Here is a 13,627-nt window from a genome sequence, read left to right as displayed (position 1 = left end):
ATGTTCAGACAAACTGTTCTATGGTCACCTATCAACTATTTTACAGGGCTAAGAATCATGCAGTAATTAGTAATTGCGTGCTATCATTTAGCAGTAAAAATTAAGTAAATCCACATGGTATTCAAATGTAAATATTGAAAATAATTTTTAATCCAAAACACACACTTCTATAAATCTTTTTATCATCATGGCTTTTGCATCAATCATGCTAATTCCCACAATTACCTGGTATTCATTGTATGTATTCAATGTAAAGAGTGGCTTTTGAAGAATAAATTCTTCTTCAGTTCCAATACCCGTTCTTGCTTTTGATGCCATTGTGTCTGACATCATTCTAACAGGATCAAATTGAGCAACAATAGCAACCTAAAAGAAGAAAAAGCATGGCTATTTGGATTACGATACAAGCTAACTACTTCTGGGGAGCACTACTAATGTTCAATGTCCATTAAAGGTAGGAAATTTTATTAAAGATAAAACCCAAGAAGGAAGGACAGACAAAATATTAAGCCAGGCCAGTTGTAGAGATCCCCAAAGGAGCTAATGGTTTAAAAACAAAACATATTAAAAGGCCATAATATATATGGTTTGCTACTGATTGAGTTATCACAGTTATGATTAAATTTAGATAAAAATCTATTTTTCTGGTACTAAGTCATAGGAAATCTTATAAAGAAAATCTATATATTGAACTACCTTAAAAAGTAACCAAAGATAAAAAACATTAATTTTTAACTACTAGCAATATATGGTCATGGTGACAACTCCACAAAGCTTTCTAGAAAGTTTAATATGATCAATATCATTCTAGAGTATATTATTCATGCATTAAGTTGAGTTATGTTGGCATTATTGGGCAAGATGGGTGAATCTCCATTGTGTTCAGCAATGAGATTTCCAGGGACTATTGTAAACCATTGTTTCCCCTTCTACTGAAAAACCGTAGAGTCATTTTAACCTAAATGCCCTTGTCCTTTATGGTAATTGAAATCATTCAAACCTGTATCCTAATGAAAGAAGCCACTAATTTTGTAAATTATATGCACCATTAGTAACACCTGCCTGTTAATTCCTAAAGTCAAGAATTAGCATTAAGAGAATGGCATTTTTAATGCCATTTAGAAACTGTAATGACAAAACTGGGGGTTGAATATGCTTTAATTATTATAAGTTTCCTAGCCAAAATGTCTTAAACTATAGTTCTAAACACCGGTTACAGGTAACGGGCATAAATATTTCCTCTTTCAAAGAGTTCACAGATGGAGAGAATTCTAATCATATGGACTCTGTAGTTATCAAATATATATTTGAACAAGAACGTACATAGTAATACTGACATTAAGTTTTGTCCCCAGAAGGCCATGGTGTATAATTATTTGCTAATGATTAAATTTTGTTGAATCTAGCATGACCAGGACTTACATTCCTCTTTGAATTTATTTCTGTAACCTATTTTTATCAAAGATGATGACATAATAGCGGTATGCATTTACACTTCCTGTAAACTATGCCATTTAACTAGTTTAACTAGACTTCCTCGGTTTGAATCCAGTCTGACAGTTGCTTGCTGTGTGACTTCGGGGAACCTGTGGCTCTTCTGTTTCCTCTTCTATAAAATAGAAATATTGCTACGAAAATAAATACATACATCATGAGGTTGTTGTAGAGATTAAGTGAGCTAAAACCTAAGAGCATTTAGAAGAGGGTTTTATATTTAATATTTTAAAAGTGTGAACACACATTACTACAAACCTCTGAAGCAGGTACTATCATTATTCCCATTTTTCAGAGGAGGAAATGAAGCTTAGGGAAGTAAATGATCTAAGTTTCCTCTGCCAGTAAGTCATGAACCAGGATGCACCCAGGTCTGAAGGATACCAGAGGCCAAGTTCTTATCCAAGATTCCATGTTGCCTCCACTGACATGGAAGGGAAATCAGACAGTCATTTCCCATCAGCTGTGTAGGGGTGTCAGTGGACTTTGGAGCTTAGGAGTTGAACTAATCACTTCCAGATCAAAACCTCTGAAAAATTACCAAGTAAAACTATTTTATCACATTTCTTAAATTGAAAAGCTTTTGCCCACTTTTACTAGGCAACGCAATGGGAGGCTTTAATTCTCTCACAAAAAATAGTATACATTTTTAAAAAATGGTTTTTCACATGTTTGCTGACCACAGGGGATTTCCAAACAGAAGTTTCTACCCCTAAGATGATTATCTTGCTCAAACTCCACCAGGTTTTTTGAGGAGCAGAAAATCCTGCTAGATGTAAAGTTTCACTCCTGTAAATGGGTACTATTCAGCTAATAAATGAGAGGTAATACGGATGCATTTAAATGTTGGGAGAGCCTTTTGAAAAGTGCTGATAAAGTTCTTTTAATATACTAAGAAACTGGAAATTGTTCAACATAAATCTAATTGCTCCCAGCAATGAAGATCAGTGTCCCAATTTGGAAAAGTTACATCTTATATCACAGATGTTGTAACTAAGCCCTACTACCAATGTTATTAAGAACACTTAGAAACCACCCATGAAAATTTCCAAATTAAAAACACCTGTTTCCTAAGGGCTTCTAGCCGCCTCTCTCTCTCGCCTTCTTCATGAGCTTCTTGGAGGGCCACTGCTTTTTTCTCCAGCAAACGCTTTTCCAGTAATTCTTGTCTATATTTAACCCTTTAAAAATAATGCACAAGGAAGTTGGGAAAGCATCATAGTAACTGTGTAAATTATATGAGTAGGAACATAGATAGGGGCAGAAGGCATCTCAGAGGTGACATCACGGTCATATTTTGGCTTTACTTGCTTTTGGTTGATATCTCATAACCAAACAATAAAATGCATTGGTGTAAAATGCAATCTATAATAACTCTAATAACCAGAGAACTGCTGGGGTGCCTGGGTGGCTCAGTCAGTTAAATGTCTGACTTCGGCTCAGGTCATGATCTCGCAGTTTGTGAGTTTGAGCCCTGCATCGGGCTCTGTGCTGACAGCTCGGAGCCTGGATCCTGCTCTGGATTCTGTGTCTCCTTCTCTCTCTGCGCCTCCCCCACTTGTGCTCTGTCTCTCAAAAATAAAGAAATGTAAATTAAAAAAAATTTCTAAAATAACGAGAGAACTGCAGATCACAGAGCAGGAAAAAGTAGGGTAAAAATCCAATCCATCTCTTTCTTCCTTTGAAATCATTGTATTGACCCTCAAACTGTCTGTCAGCTGCCACAGCTATAGCTAATCAACCCACCAGAGGACAGCCTCACTCCTGAGTGATTCTTCTAGCAGTTTCTTCAAGGAGTTTCAACACAATTTGAGATGTTAAAAAGGCTACCTTACTGATTAAATATACATAGTTTTAGAAGAGTAAATAAAATGCTATAATAATATGCCCAAATTGTCTCAATACTAGAACTTAAAATTTTATCTATATTTTCACTTGTTTTGTCTAGAACCCCCATTTTGGGTGTGTGTATGGTTTAAAAATTACACTTTGACTGTAGATGGCAGCAAAAACATGACTTTCACTTAGCATTATGTTTTCATTCTCCTTAAAATCAGCAGATATTAAAACAGAGCACATTTCAATACCCATTTTAATACTTCCAAACTCATTCAGCCCTCCTCTGCTGCCTTTTTTTAGGCAGCCTCCCTTCCCATCTTCTTGCCCAAGCTATTCTTCTTTTGAATTATAGAGAGGAGATTTGTCTTTTCTAAAAAAGTAGACATTTGGGTTCTCAAGGGAGTATGAGGCCATTGCCTCTGTCTTCCATTATTGATGGCTTAGATTTAACTTTCTTTAAGACATCAGTCACAGATGTGCTTTGCCCTTAGTGTGCTTACCTGCATTTTCCACGGATGTACCTTCACTAGACCCTTTTAATTCTGGATCTTGATGTTAACTGAAGTGTTTACTATGCATTGAGGCTGTTGCTAAAACCTTCATGTCTTTTAGCTCATTTAGATTTCACAACAACCTGATGTTGGGGTACCAATATTGATCCCATTTTAAAGATAAAGAAATGGAGGTATAGACTGGTGATGTGATTTGCTCATGTTCTCACACCCAGCCAGTGGCAGAGCCAGAGATCAAACCCAGGCAGACTGGCCCCAGATCCCACGCTGACCCTGGCCCTCCCCCTACTGTGCAATTAGCCTCTATGCTCTTCTCTCCTTCCCTTGATTGCTCTACTCACCTCACTGACATGAATACCTGCTGTGTGCTGTACCCTGTGCGAGGTATTGGAAGCACATGAAGAAGACAGCCCTTCCAAGTTTGTAGTTTAATATGGATACAAAAAGACAAGCCTAAGAACTAATCAAGGTATAGAGTGCCTTCAGAGAGGTATAAACAAGGTCTGCTGGGGGACCTCGTGGAAAAGACTTGGGAGCTTCATGGAGGAGGCAGCATCTGAGCTGGGTCCCAGGGATTATTAGCATTTGGAGAGGCGTGATGGTGGAAAGGAGGCTGGCCTTCCTGGAAGAGAGTCCCAGGCCAAGGGTGAGTCCAGAAAGGCACTCCCACTCAGGCACATGCATAGACAGGGTTGGCATCTGAGAGTGAGCAACTTTTAAGTTTTGCTCCCTGGGCATCTTGCTTGCCTCGCTGGTTACAGTCCCAAAGAAAGGAAGAGTCCAGGGTGGCTAGGACAGACTGAGTAAGGCATTTGAACCTGTGTCATCTGAACAGAGTGAGTGAATGAAAGAAGCCCAGGGAAGTATTGGCAGGGTGAGCCTGGTAGTCATGTGGTTCCTTCAGGAAGATTTGCTCCTGGGGAGGAAAAATCTCTCCAAAACCAGGTTGCCCCTGAGGCTGACATTAAAGCAGCAGCGTAGGAGAGGAAAAGAGCGGAATGTGCAGTAGATCCTTGCAGAGTACAAAACCCACAATGGGATTTTCAGGAGGAAAGTCCTAAACCTTGATGGCTGTGGCTGTCCTCCTCCTCATCTCCCATACAGGAGTCAGTAGCCTGACACACGTTAAACAAGCTACAGACCAGGTTGCTCCCTTTCTCCAATGCCTCCATGTCATGGAAAGCTATTTCTCATTCTCTCCATTTTCACTAGGGCATGACACAACCTCCCTAATAAGGTTCTACTCAATTTATGTACTGAGTACAAGCTAAGTGAACGACTGTGAAGGTTCAATTAAAAGATACCCTGGGATTTGATTATTACCATATGCTAATTCTCAGAACCTTTGAAAACTTTCTCTTCCTTTGGGATATATAGGTTGCTTTGTCTGCAACAAAGTTTTGCCTGCTGTGGAAAAGTAAGAGTTGTACCAGTTAGGGGAGCTTGACTTGTGAGGAAGAAGTTGCAAATCAGACTAAGGCATTTGAACTTGTGCCTAAAGAATTCTGGCTCGTGGTTTACCCTGAGGCTCACTCACTCGTTCAACCTATGTTTATTGAGCACCTGCACTGTATCAACCACTGTTCCAGGCACTAGAGATACAATTTCAACACAGGAGACACGTTTCTGTCCTCACAGAGCTAACAGTCTAGCAGGGATACAAAGACCCAGGCAATTTTGTTAAGGGGTGGCCCTTGCTCTGAGGACACAGTGGGATGTAGGCCTTGGGAGGGGCACTTTTGCAGACTTGGGGCATTTAGGGGAGCACCCAAGAGGAAGTGCTCTGAATCTCACACCCGAAAAAGGAGCAAAGGGGGAAAGAATAGGAAGAATGTTCCAGGCAGAGAAAAATAGCATATGAAGGTGAGAAAGCACAGTATTTTCTGAACTGAAAAATACTTGGAAAGACCAAAAGTGGACAATGCAAGGTGAGGCTGGAGAGGCATGAGAGGCCAGACTGGGGATTCACATGCATGAGGGTTTTGATCAGGGAAATGTGGTGATCTGAAAAACCTCTCCTGTAATATGTACGTGATAATAAGGAGTCAAGACCAGAGAGGGTTATCCACAGGCAAGTTGATGGTTTCCTAACCTAGGGAACTGGTAGGAGATAGACCTGGAGGAGATGCTGAAGGAGAAGACTTGGATTTAAAGTTTATGTAGAAGATAGAATTAATTTGAATTGGTAATGTTATGGCAGAGCAGAAGAGATAGAGAGAGGAAGGAGTTAAGGTTTCCTTCTTGCACAGTGAGCAATGGCGTCCCTCGCTAAAACTGGGAACTTGGAGAAACAGGGAAGAGAAGGAATCAGGTTCCTTTGGACAGGGACCAGCCTTCACAGATCTGGGCTGAAGATGCAAATGGGAGATCTTTATCAACGGCGTGGAATCGAGGCCATGGACCAGATGGAATCAATCAGGAAGAGAGTGTAGAGTAATAAGAAAAGTAGGTCTAGGAGTGACTGCCAAGGAAACATTTAGGAAAGGGACAGAAGACAAAACTAGGAGGATGAAGAGAAATGATGCCAAAGCAGCTAAGGAAAATAGCATTAACAATGTCAAATGATACAGAAAGATCTGATATAACCCGCAAATGATCACTAGATTAAATAAGAGGGAGTCATCTGTGATCTTGGCAGGAGCAGTCAGTAGAGACGTGGCTGGAGGATTAGTGGGGCTGAGGAGGTGAGTGAGGGAGCAGACAACCCCTTCAGCAAGACTGAGGGCGCTGGAGGGAGCGCGCAGCTGATCACACTTGTGTTGGCTCCAAAGTGATGACCAACGTTACTCTGGCCACCTTGAGGATTTGCCACTGAAAATATTTTTTAAATATTTATTTTGCGAGAGAGAGAGAGAGAGAGAGAGAGAGAGCGCCCCAGCATGAGTAGGGGAGAGGCAGAGAGAGAAGGAGAGAGAGGATCCCCAGCAAGCTTCATGCTGTCAGCATACAGGTCCACTTGGGTTCCGATCCCATGAACCATGAGATTGTGACCTGAGCTGAAAATTAGAGCTTAATCGACTGAGCCACCCAGGAGCCCCTTGCCACGAAAAATTTAAGCAAACAGGTGACATACTCAAATTCTTCATTTATACAGATGCTGTGGTATAAACTCAGATAATAATCCCCTTGGAAAGGGGAAACTCTTGGTGCCTCTCTCCTCTCCCAGTCTGGACAGAAACTTTTCTTTGCCTAAAGAGAAGTGATGCAGAAAAACTCTTGGGAGAAAGCCAAATACTCACATATTCATGGGGAAAGAAAATAGCAACACAGTAAAGTCAATCATTTGGAAAATTTTCCACATAAATACCTTTAGCTATTTGAGGTAGCAGATTTTCTCCAAATTAAACTGTTGCTATGAAAGTCAATGTCAGGAAATGGCGAAGCTCAAAAGTCTAAGTTGTGCACAGAATTCCCAAACAGGAGTCCTAGGTCCATCTCTCAGTCCGTTTTATGCTCCCTGCTTCTACAGAGGTTCAAAGTATTGCAGAAGGGGCATTTTCAACTTCTCATGGGGGAGGAGAGGCATCGTATTGTTCAAAGGCAACAGCTGCTGCAGAATCAGGCACAGCATTAACAATAATCTGGAAAGGATTTTGTTTAAGCCTCCAGGCCTGAGTGTAGTTGAAGGGACAGGAAGCTTTCATGTAGAAATGGAGAGTTTATGTATCATTTAGGAGATTCTTTACTTGTGTGTACAGCACTCGAAGAGGTGAGTGTACGAATGCAAATGGCTTGGGAACACCTTGAACTTTAGTAGCAGCATCCCTTTGCTTCAGTGAAACTTCAGTGAGAACTGGGCAAAATATTAAGTACTAAACCTTGACCTCCCTCCTGTTTGGAGGCACGGGTAACTTCAGTCTAAACAAACCTACAGCACCCAAGGGGGATTAGGAAGACTCCTGAGGAACAACTGATAGTGGCAGGAGCTACCATTTTTTTTTTTAACAAAAAGCTTATGCAATAAATAAAACAGCATAAAGATATATCTTAATTAGGGCACTGTAACCAGTATTGAACTCCCCCCAAAAACATTTCAGGGAAGTAATTTACCCTACTGAATTAAAGGCAGTTTGTGTGCAAACTTGCTACTTAGTGTTTAGGTCATGTGGCTTACTCAATATTGAATGAGAAATCTTTATACAGGCACATGCCAGAGGTATTTCAGCAGCAGCATGGTGAACCTGTTCCTGCCTGTTGGGAAATCCATTTTTTTGGCTCAAACCCACTCGGAAAGTTGTTCTTCCCACCAAATTGAGAGAAACCGCTCTATTAGACATAGGGTAATAGGGAAGAATATGTGGATCAAAACAGGCCAGGTGGAAGCACCTGTCAAGAGGTAAATGGCGATGGGGGAAAGGGGGAGAAGGAGGAGAAGCTAGCCCAGAGGAAAAAAACCTGGATGCTCACTGGATGCTTCTAATGATATAGGCAATGAGACTCTACTCAGTGGGGATGTTGGCTAAGGGCATAAGCGGAGACCAATTTCTGCAAATAGAATGTAAATCCTGATGCAAGGCAGTGACATCCTGGTACAGATAGGCGTGGGCAAGAACAAAGAGGATTCATAGAGAATCCACAGAACCAAGAGGAGAGGAACCCATGCCAGCCCCAAACAGAGACTATTCTTCCAGCTCAGAGCACTTACTGCTTCCTTTGTGAGGTGTAAGAGCAAGTTCTTATTGGAACTCTATTCTTTAATAGATTCAGTTAGCCAACATACAGTTAGTTGAGCACCTACTATGTGTGAAGCACTGTCCCCAATGCTTAGGATACAATAGGGAAAAATTAAAACTAGACAAAAAAGATCCCCACTCTCTTAAGTCTTATATTATTTGTGGTTATTTATAAGCATGCCTAAATTAACATTCTAATAAAATACATAAATTAAAAAATAATTATCAAGAACAATCTTATCACAAAGTCCTAAATTAGCCCCTTCTTGTATTGCTATAGTGATGGTTCTCAACTATAAAAGTCATTAGGATCACTGTAACATGTAAAAACTTCTGATGCCAATGTCCCGCACCAAACTAATCGCATCAGAATCTGGTGTTGTGGTGTTGGGGCTCAAGCGTTGGTATTTTGCTAAAAGTTCCTCCAATTGATTCTAATGTGCAGCCAGGCCTGAAAGCCAAAACCACCTAGCCCATTGGTTACCTAACTTGAGCTAATATCAGAATCACTTGGAGGGCTTGTTAAAGCTCAGATCACTTCACCACCTCCAGAGTTTCTCATTCAGTAGTAATGAAGTAGAGTCTGAAAATTTACGTTTATGTTTCCAGGCGATGCTAAGCCAGGGACCACACTTTAAGAATTAGAGTCTAGATAGGGGTGCCTGGGTGGCTCAGTCGGTTGAGTGACTGACTTTGGCTCAGGTCATGATCTCATGGTTCATGAGTTCGAACCCTGTGTTGGGCTCTGTGCTGACAGCTCGAAGCCTGGAGCCTGCTTCGGATTCTGTGTCTCACTCTCTCTCTGCCCCTCTCCCACTCATGCTCTGTCTCTCTGTATGTCTCAGAAATAAATAAACATTTAAAAAATTTAAAAAAAGAATTATAGATAAACGTTCAGATTAGAGGGATTCTGCCTGACTATTGTTATCAAGACAAAACCAGGTACATTTTACTACCCAGGACTGGTTTCTGTTTTCATGTGCCAAATAGCACAGTTACATGCCTCAGGATTGATCCAAACTAGAAATTCCTGCCTTGGTGCTACTGACAAGTAGCAGAATCTTTCACCCTCGCCCCAGCCTCCATGACCCCCAACACACACAAATGACGGGTTCCCCCAACCACAGTGGCCCTCTCAAGTCTTGGGTCAGTGTCTGTGATGAGCAGTTACAAGAATGGCTGCTACAGAACCAATTTCTTTCTCTCCAGTGGACAAAACGCTGGTGTACCCTGAAGACAGTTGACAACCTCAGACTACTGGAGATAAAGGGTATGCTCGGTAAAAGCAAAGAAAGAAGAAATAACTTCAAAGTATTCATGCCTTAAAAAGGAGGTACGAGCCGCTTCCTCTGGGACTAAATCTTGTAGTTCCAAGGGGGTGGATGTTTTTCATACTGAAAGTGAAAACCCACAAATACAAGTGAAGTACATTTTCCTGTTTGTTGTGATCAATTTCAACCTAGCTGTCTGAATTCACTTGAGTTCTAGGTACAGACCTATAAACAACTGTGAAACAAGGACTTAAGCCTGGGAATCTGGACTTGAATACAGGGGAAGATGTGGGGAGTACGTTACAGAAAGAATGTGACAAATATATTAGCTTTCCCCCAAATTAGTGCAGAAAGAGATTTCTACCACAATTTATCTACCCTCCTCTTTTTGAACTATTCCTAACACTTTCCATATAGGTTTCAGTAATTCTTTCATGCCCTTAAAATTTGCCTAGAATCGTCCCTTCCAATAGCATTTCCAGAGTGCACTGTCTATAAGGAATTAAAAAACAATAAAAGTCTGTCTTTTTTATGATCACGCACTAGCAAGTCTAAACGAAGTTAGTGATGAAATATTCCCTTCGTTGGAGCACACAACCCCATTTCACTTCACTCTTGGTTGCTCCTTTTAATAGTTTTTCTTAATTGAAAACCAGTGCTTCCCAGGTGGCACTACTCCCATCGCTCCTCCTTTTTGTTAAAGTTTATTTATTTTGAGAGAGACAGAGAGAAAGAGAGAGAGAGGGAGGGAGTGGGGGAGGGACAGAGAGAGAGGGAGAGAGAAGATTCCAAGCAAGCTGCCAGCACAGAGCCCAATGCGGGGCTGGAACCCACAAACTGTGAGATCATGACCTGAGCTGAAACCAAGAGTCAGATGCTTAACCAAGTGAGCCACACGGGTACCCGCCCCCCCCCCACCATTGCTTCCCTTTAAAATTGTTGACGGAGAAGGCTGGCATTTTCCTGGTCTCGGGCAACAATTCCAGAAAAGCTTTTTCTATTGACTTTGGGGTTATACATCCTCTTTGTCATTGGGTTCTTGCAATCAACTACTAGCTGCCCAAGGTCACTGCCCAACATTCACTGACGGTTATTCAAAACTCCACGCTTACAGTCTGCCTTGTGCTTCAACAACATTCTCTCCCCCACTGCTTCAACAGCTCATTCCTTAGACCAGACTTGGAGCTTGGCATCACCTAGAACGGCTTCCTGCCAAAATCTTAAACAGAGGGATTCCGTTCTGACTCCAATGTCTAGGGCCAACACATATACTGATAAAGACTGTACGACTTTAGGAGTGGATTGCCTGCTAACCGCCTATGTTCCTTATGTTCTTATCATTTAGCCTTACTCAACCTGCTACTTTAGCTCATCAGACTCTCCGTTTTCAACGATATATTTAAACTGTGTTCTGTGTGCCAGACACTGGGCTAGATCTTCCCTCGTGAAGTTTACTGTCCTACTTCTTCCTTTCCTCCCAGGCTAGGAGACACAGACTTTATTCTCTGTCCAGCTGTGGATCCCTGGGTCTGCTTTTAAGAGTATAATCACTAGTATCCTTTAATTGTCTTCTTTTATTTCCACATCTGCCCTGCCAATTTCCAGCCCTGCTTCTTTGCTGTTAATATGCATTTATGAAGTCGAACCTTACCTGGACATGCAACACTCCTCCAGATTAATGTTATTTACACCAGCTGCTTAACTTTCTCCCTCTTAAGCAGAGAACCTCACCTCCCACTTTACTGCAGAGGCCATAAGCATTCATTTCCCCAATATGTCCTGCCCACTTCCAATCTTGTCAAGATTCCATTTTACCCATCCTTTGCTTCTTAAATCTGGGCTTTTGGGCGCCTGGGTGGCTCAGTCAGTTAAGCATCTGACTTCGGCTTAGGTCATGATCTCACAGTCTGTGAGTTCGAGCCCCGCGTCAGGCTCTGTGCTGACAGCTCAGAGCCTGGAGCCTGTTTCAGATTCTGTGTCTCCCTCTCTCTCTGACCCTCCCTCCGTTCATGCTCTGTCTCTCTCTGTCCCAAAAATAAACAAACGTTAAAAAAAAAAATTAAATCTGGGCTTTTATCCCATAAGCCTATTTGTTTCTAGGAGCTTGCTCCAGAAATGAATTTCTTCCTTTCCTATTTCTTCAATATTTCTCTCTCCCACTTCATGATGCTTTTTTTCTCCACATGTAAACTTCTTCAAATGGGGAAAGTGTGTCTCTTTTCAACTACCATCCTCCTTTTTTTTTTTTTTCTCCTTCTAGGTGAAATTTGTTAGATGAAAAAGCTATACTTTCTGTTATCAGTTCTTCACTTCTCATTTAATCCCAAACCCATGCAGTCCGGCCTCTGCCTCCTCCATTATCTGGAAACCATTCTCCCCAATGTCACCAGGAACTCCAAATTGTAAACCTAGAGTCTTTTAGAGCTCCTCTGACTTAACCTGTCCACAATGGCTGGTCCTAATGACCACCTCTTTGAAATGTACATCCTACTTCTCTGCCTTTCCTCCTTCTCTTTTACCTGCTCCGTGTTTTTTAATTTTTTTTTAATGTTTGTTTACTTTTGAGAGAGACAGAGACAGAATGTGAGTGGGTTAGGGGCAGAGAGAGAGGGAGACGCAGAATCCAAAGCAGGCTCCAGGCTCGGAGCTGTCAGCACGGAGCCGGACGTGGGGCTTGAACTCCCGAGCTGTGAGATCATGACCTGAGCCGAAGTCAGAGACTCAACTGACTGAGCCACCCAGGTGCCCCTTACCTGCTCCTTCTTATTTGTTCACCCATGGTTCCAAAGTGAATCCACTTCTTTTCTTAATTTAAAAACATCTTCCCCGAGATCTGACTTTTGCTACCATTGAGGCATCAATATCTGTGGCCTCCACCTCCTTCATACCCCCAAATCCATTGATCTTTTTTCTTCATGTAATATCAAGATTCATTTCAGACAAATCTCTCAAGTGTAACTATATCATATTGCTAGTTAAATGCAGAGCTGCTGCTTTAGTGGGCATCTGAGCTTCGCATAGAGTGGACATCCTTTTCATACACAAAAAATTTAGGAACAAACGTAATGACACATGCCTATTAGAACATGCCTATTAGGCACATGCCTCTTCACGTCTGCTTAGAGATAAGCCACCATGTACCATGGGAGAGGGTCGAGATTCTACTCAATTATTTTGGGTTTGCTCTAATCCAAAAGCAGAGAATTAAGTTCCCCTTGTTTAATACCTCATCATATACTGCAACAATTTTAACCTGTAATATTTACAGCAGGGTTAATCATTTCAACCACTTTAAAAAATCATAGAATGTATAACTTTGAGCAATGCCACTTCCTGGAGCCAAGAAAATCTTTTATATAATTAACCATCTGAGGTCACAACATTTGGAATTATTAACTATAAACCATTTTATAAGTTAGGAGATATCTTCCAAAAATAATGACTTTACTATTAGAAGAGCAGATTCCCCACCCCACCCCCTTTCTGGAAGTAATTGGATACTAGGGCCAACTGCCCTTTATGGCCAAATCTAGATTTTAATAATTTGACCACATTGTGGTAGACATGTCAGGTTTTTTTTATCCCCTATCATCAATCTAGAATTATCAATCCCCTTCAAATTGCCTTTCCTTATTCTTTGTAGATCTGTTGAAACCTTTAATCAGAGTCTCCTAACTTTTCCTGGTGACCAGATATGGTTAATATTAGTACATTATAAATCTGACCATAGTGATTGGCCCTCAGTGAGCTTCAACGGAACCAATCAGAATCTTTCCCTGGGGGGGGCGCCTGGGTGGCTCAGTCGGTTGGGCGTCCGACTTCGGCTCAGGTCATGATC

General features: G+C 41.4%; 1 protein-coding gene across 2 annotated transcripts in view; it reads right to left on the bottom strand.

Moving 5' to 3' along the window:
* CCDC148 (coiled-coil domain containing 148) overlaps positions 1 to 13,627 on the bottom strand; it is a 246,819-nt gene that overhangs the window by 4,667 nt on the left and 228,525 nt on the right. For both annotated transcript variants that reach the window (XM_060626781.3, XM_060626782.3), the window contains 2 exons: positions 2,558 to 2,675; positions 226 to 366 (listed from right to left, as the gene is read on the bottom strand). In XM_060626781.3, the coding sequence (XP_060482764.2) occupies positions 226 to 366; positions 2,558 to 2,675 (259 nt within the window). The remainder of the gene's footprint in view (positions 1 to 225; positions 367 to 2,557; positions 2,676 to 13,627) is intronic.

The sequence above is a fragment of the Panthera onca genome, chromosome C1, assembly GCF_046562875.1.
Source record: "Panthera onca isolate mPanOnc1 chromosome C1, mPanOnc1 haplotype 2, whole genome shotgun sequence".
Classification (NCBI taxonomy): Eukaryota; Metazoa; Chordata; class Mammalia; order Carnivora; family Felidae; genus Panthera; species Panthera onca.
The sequence above is the reverse complement of the archived record's forward strand: the minus strand, read 5'-3'. Positions and strand labels throughout refer to the sequence as shown.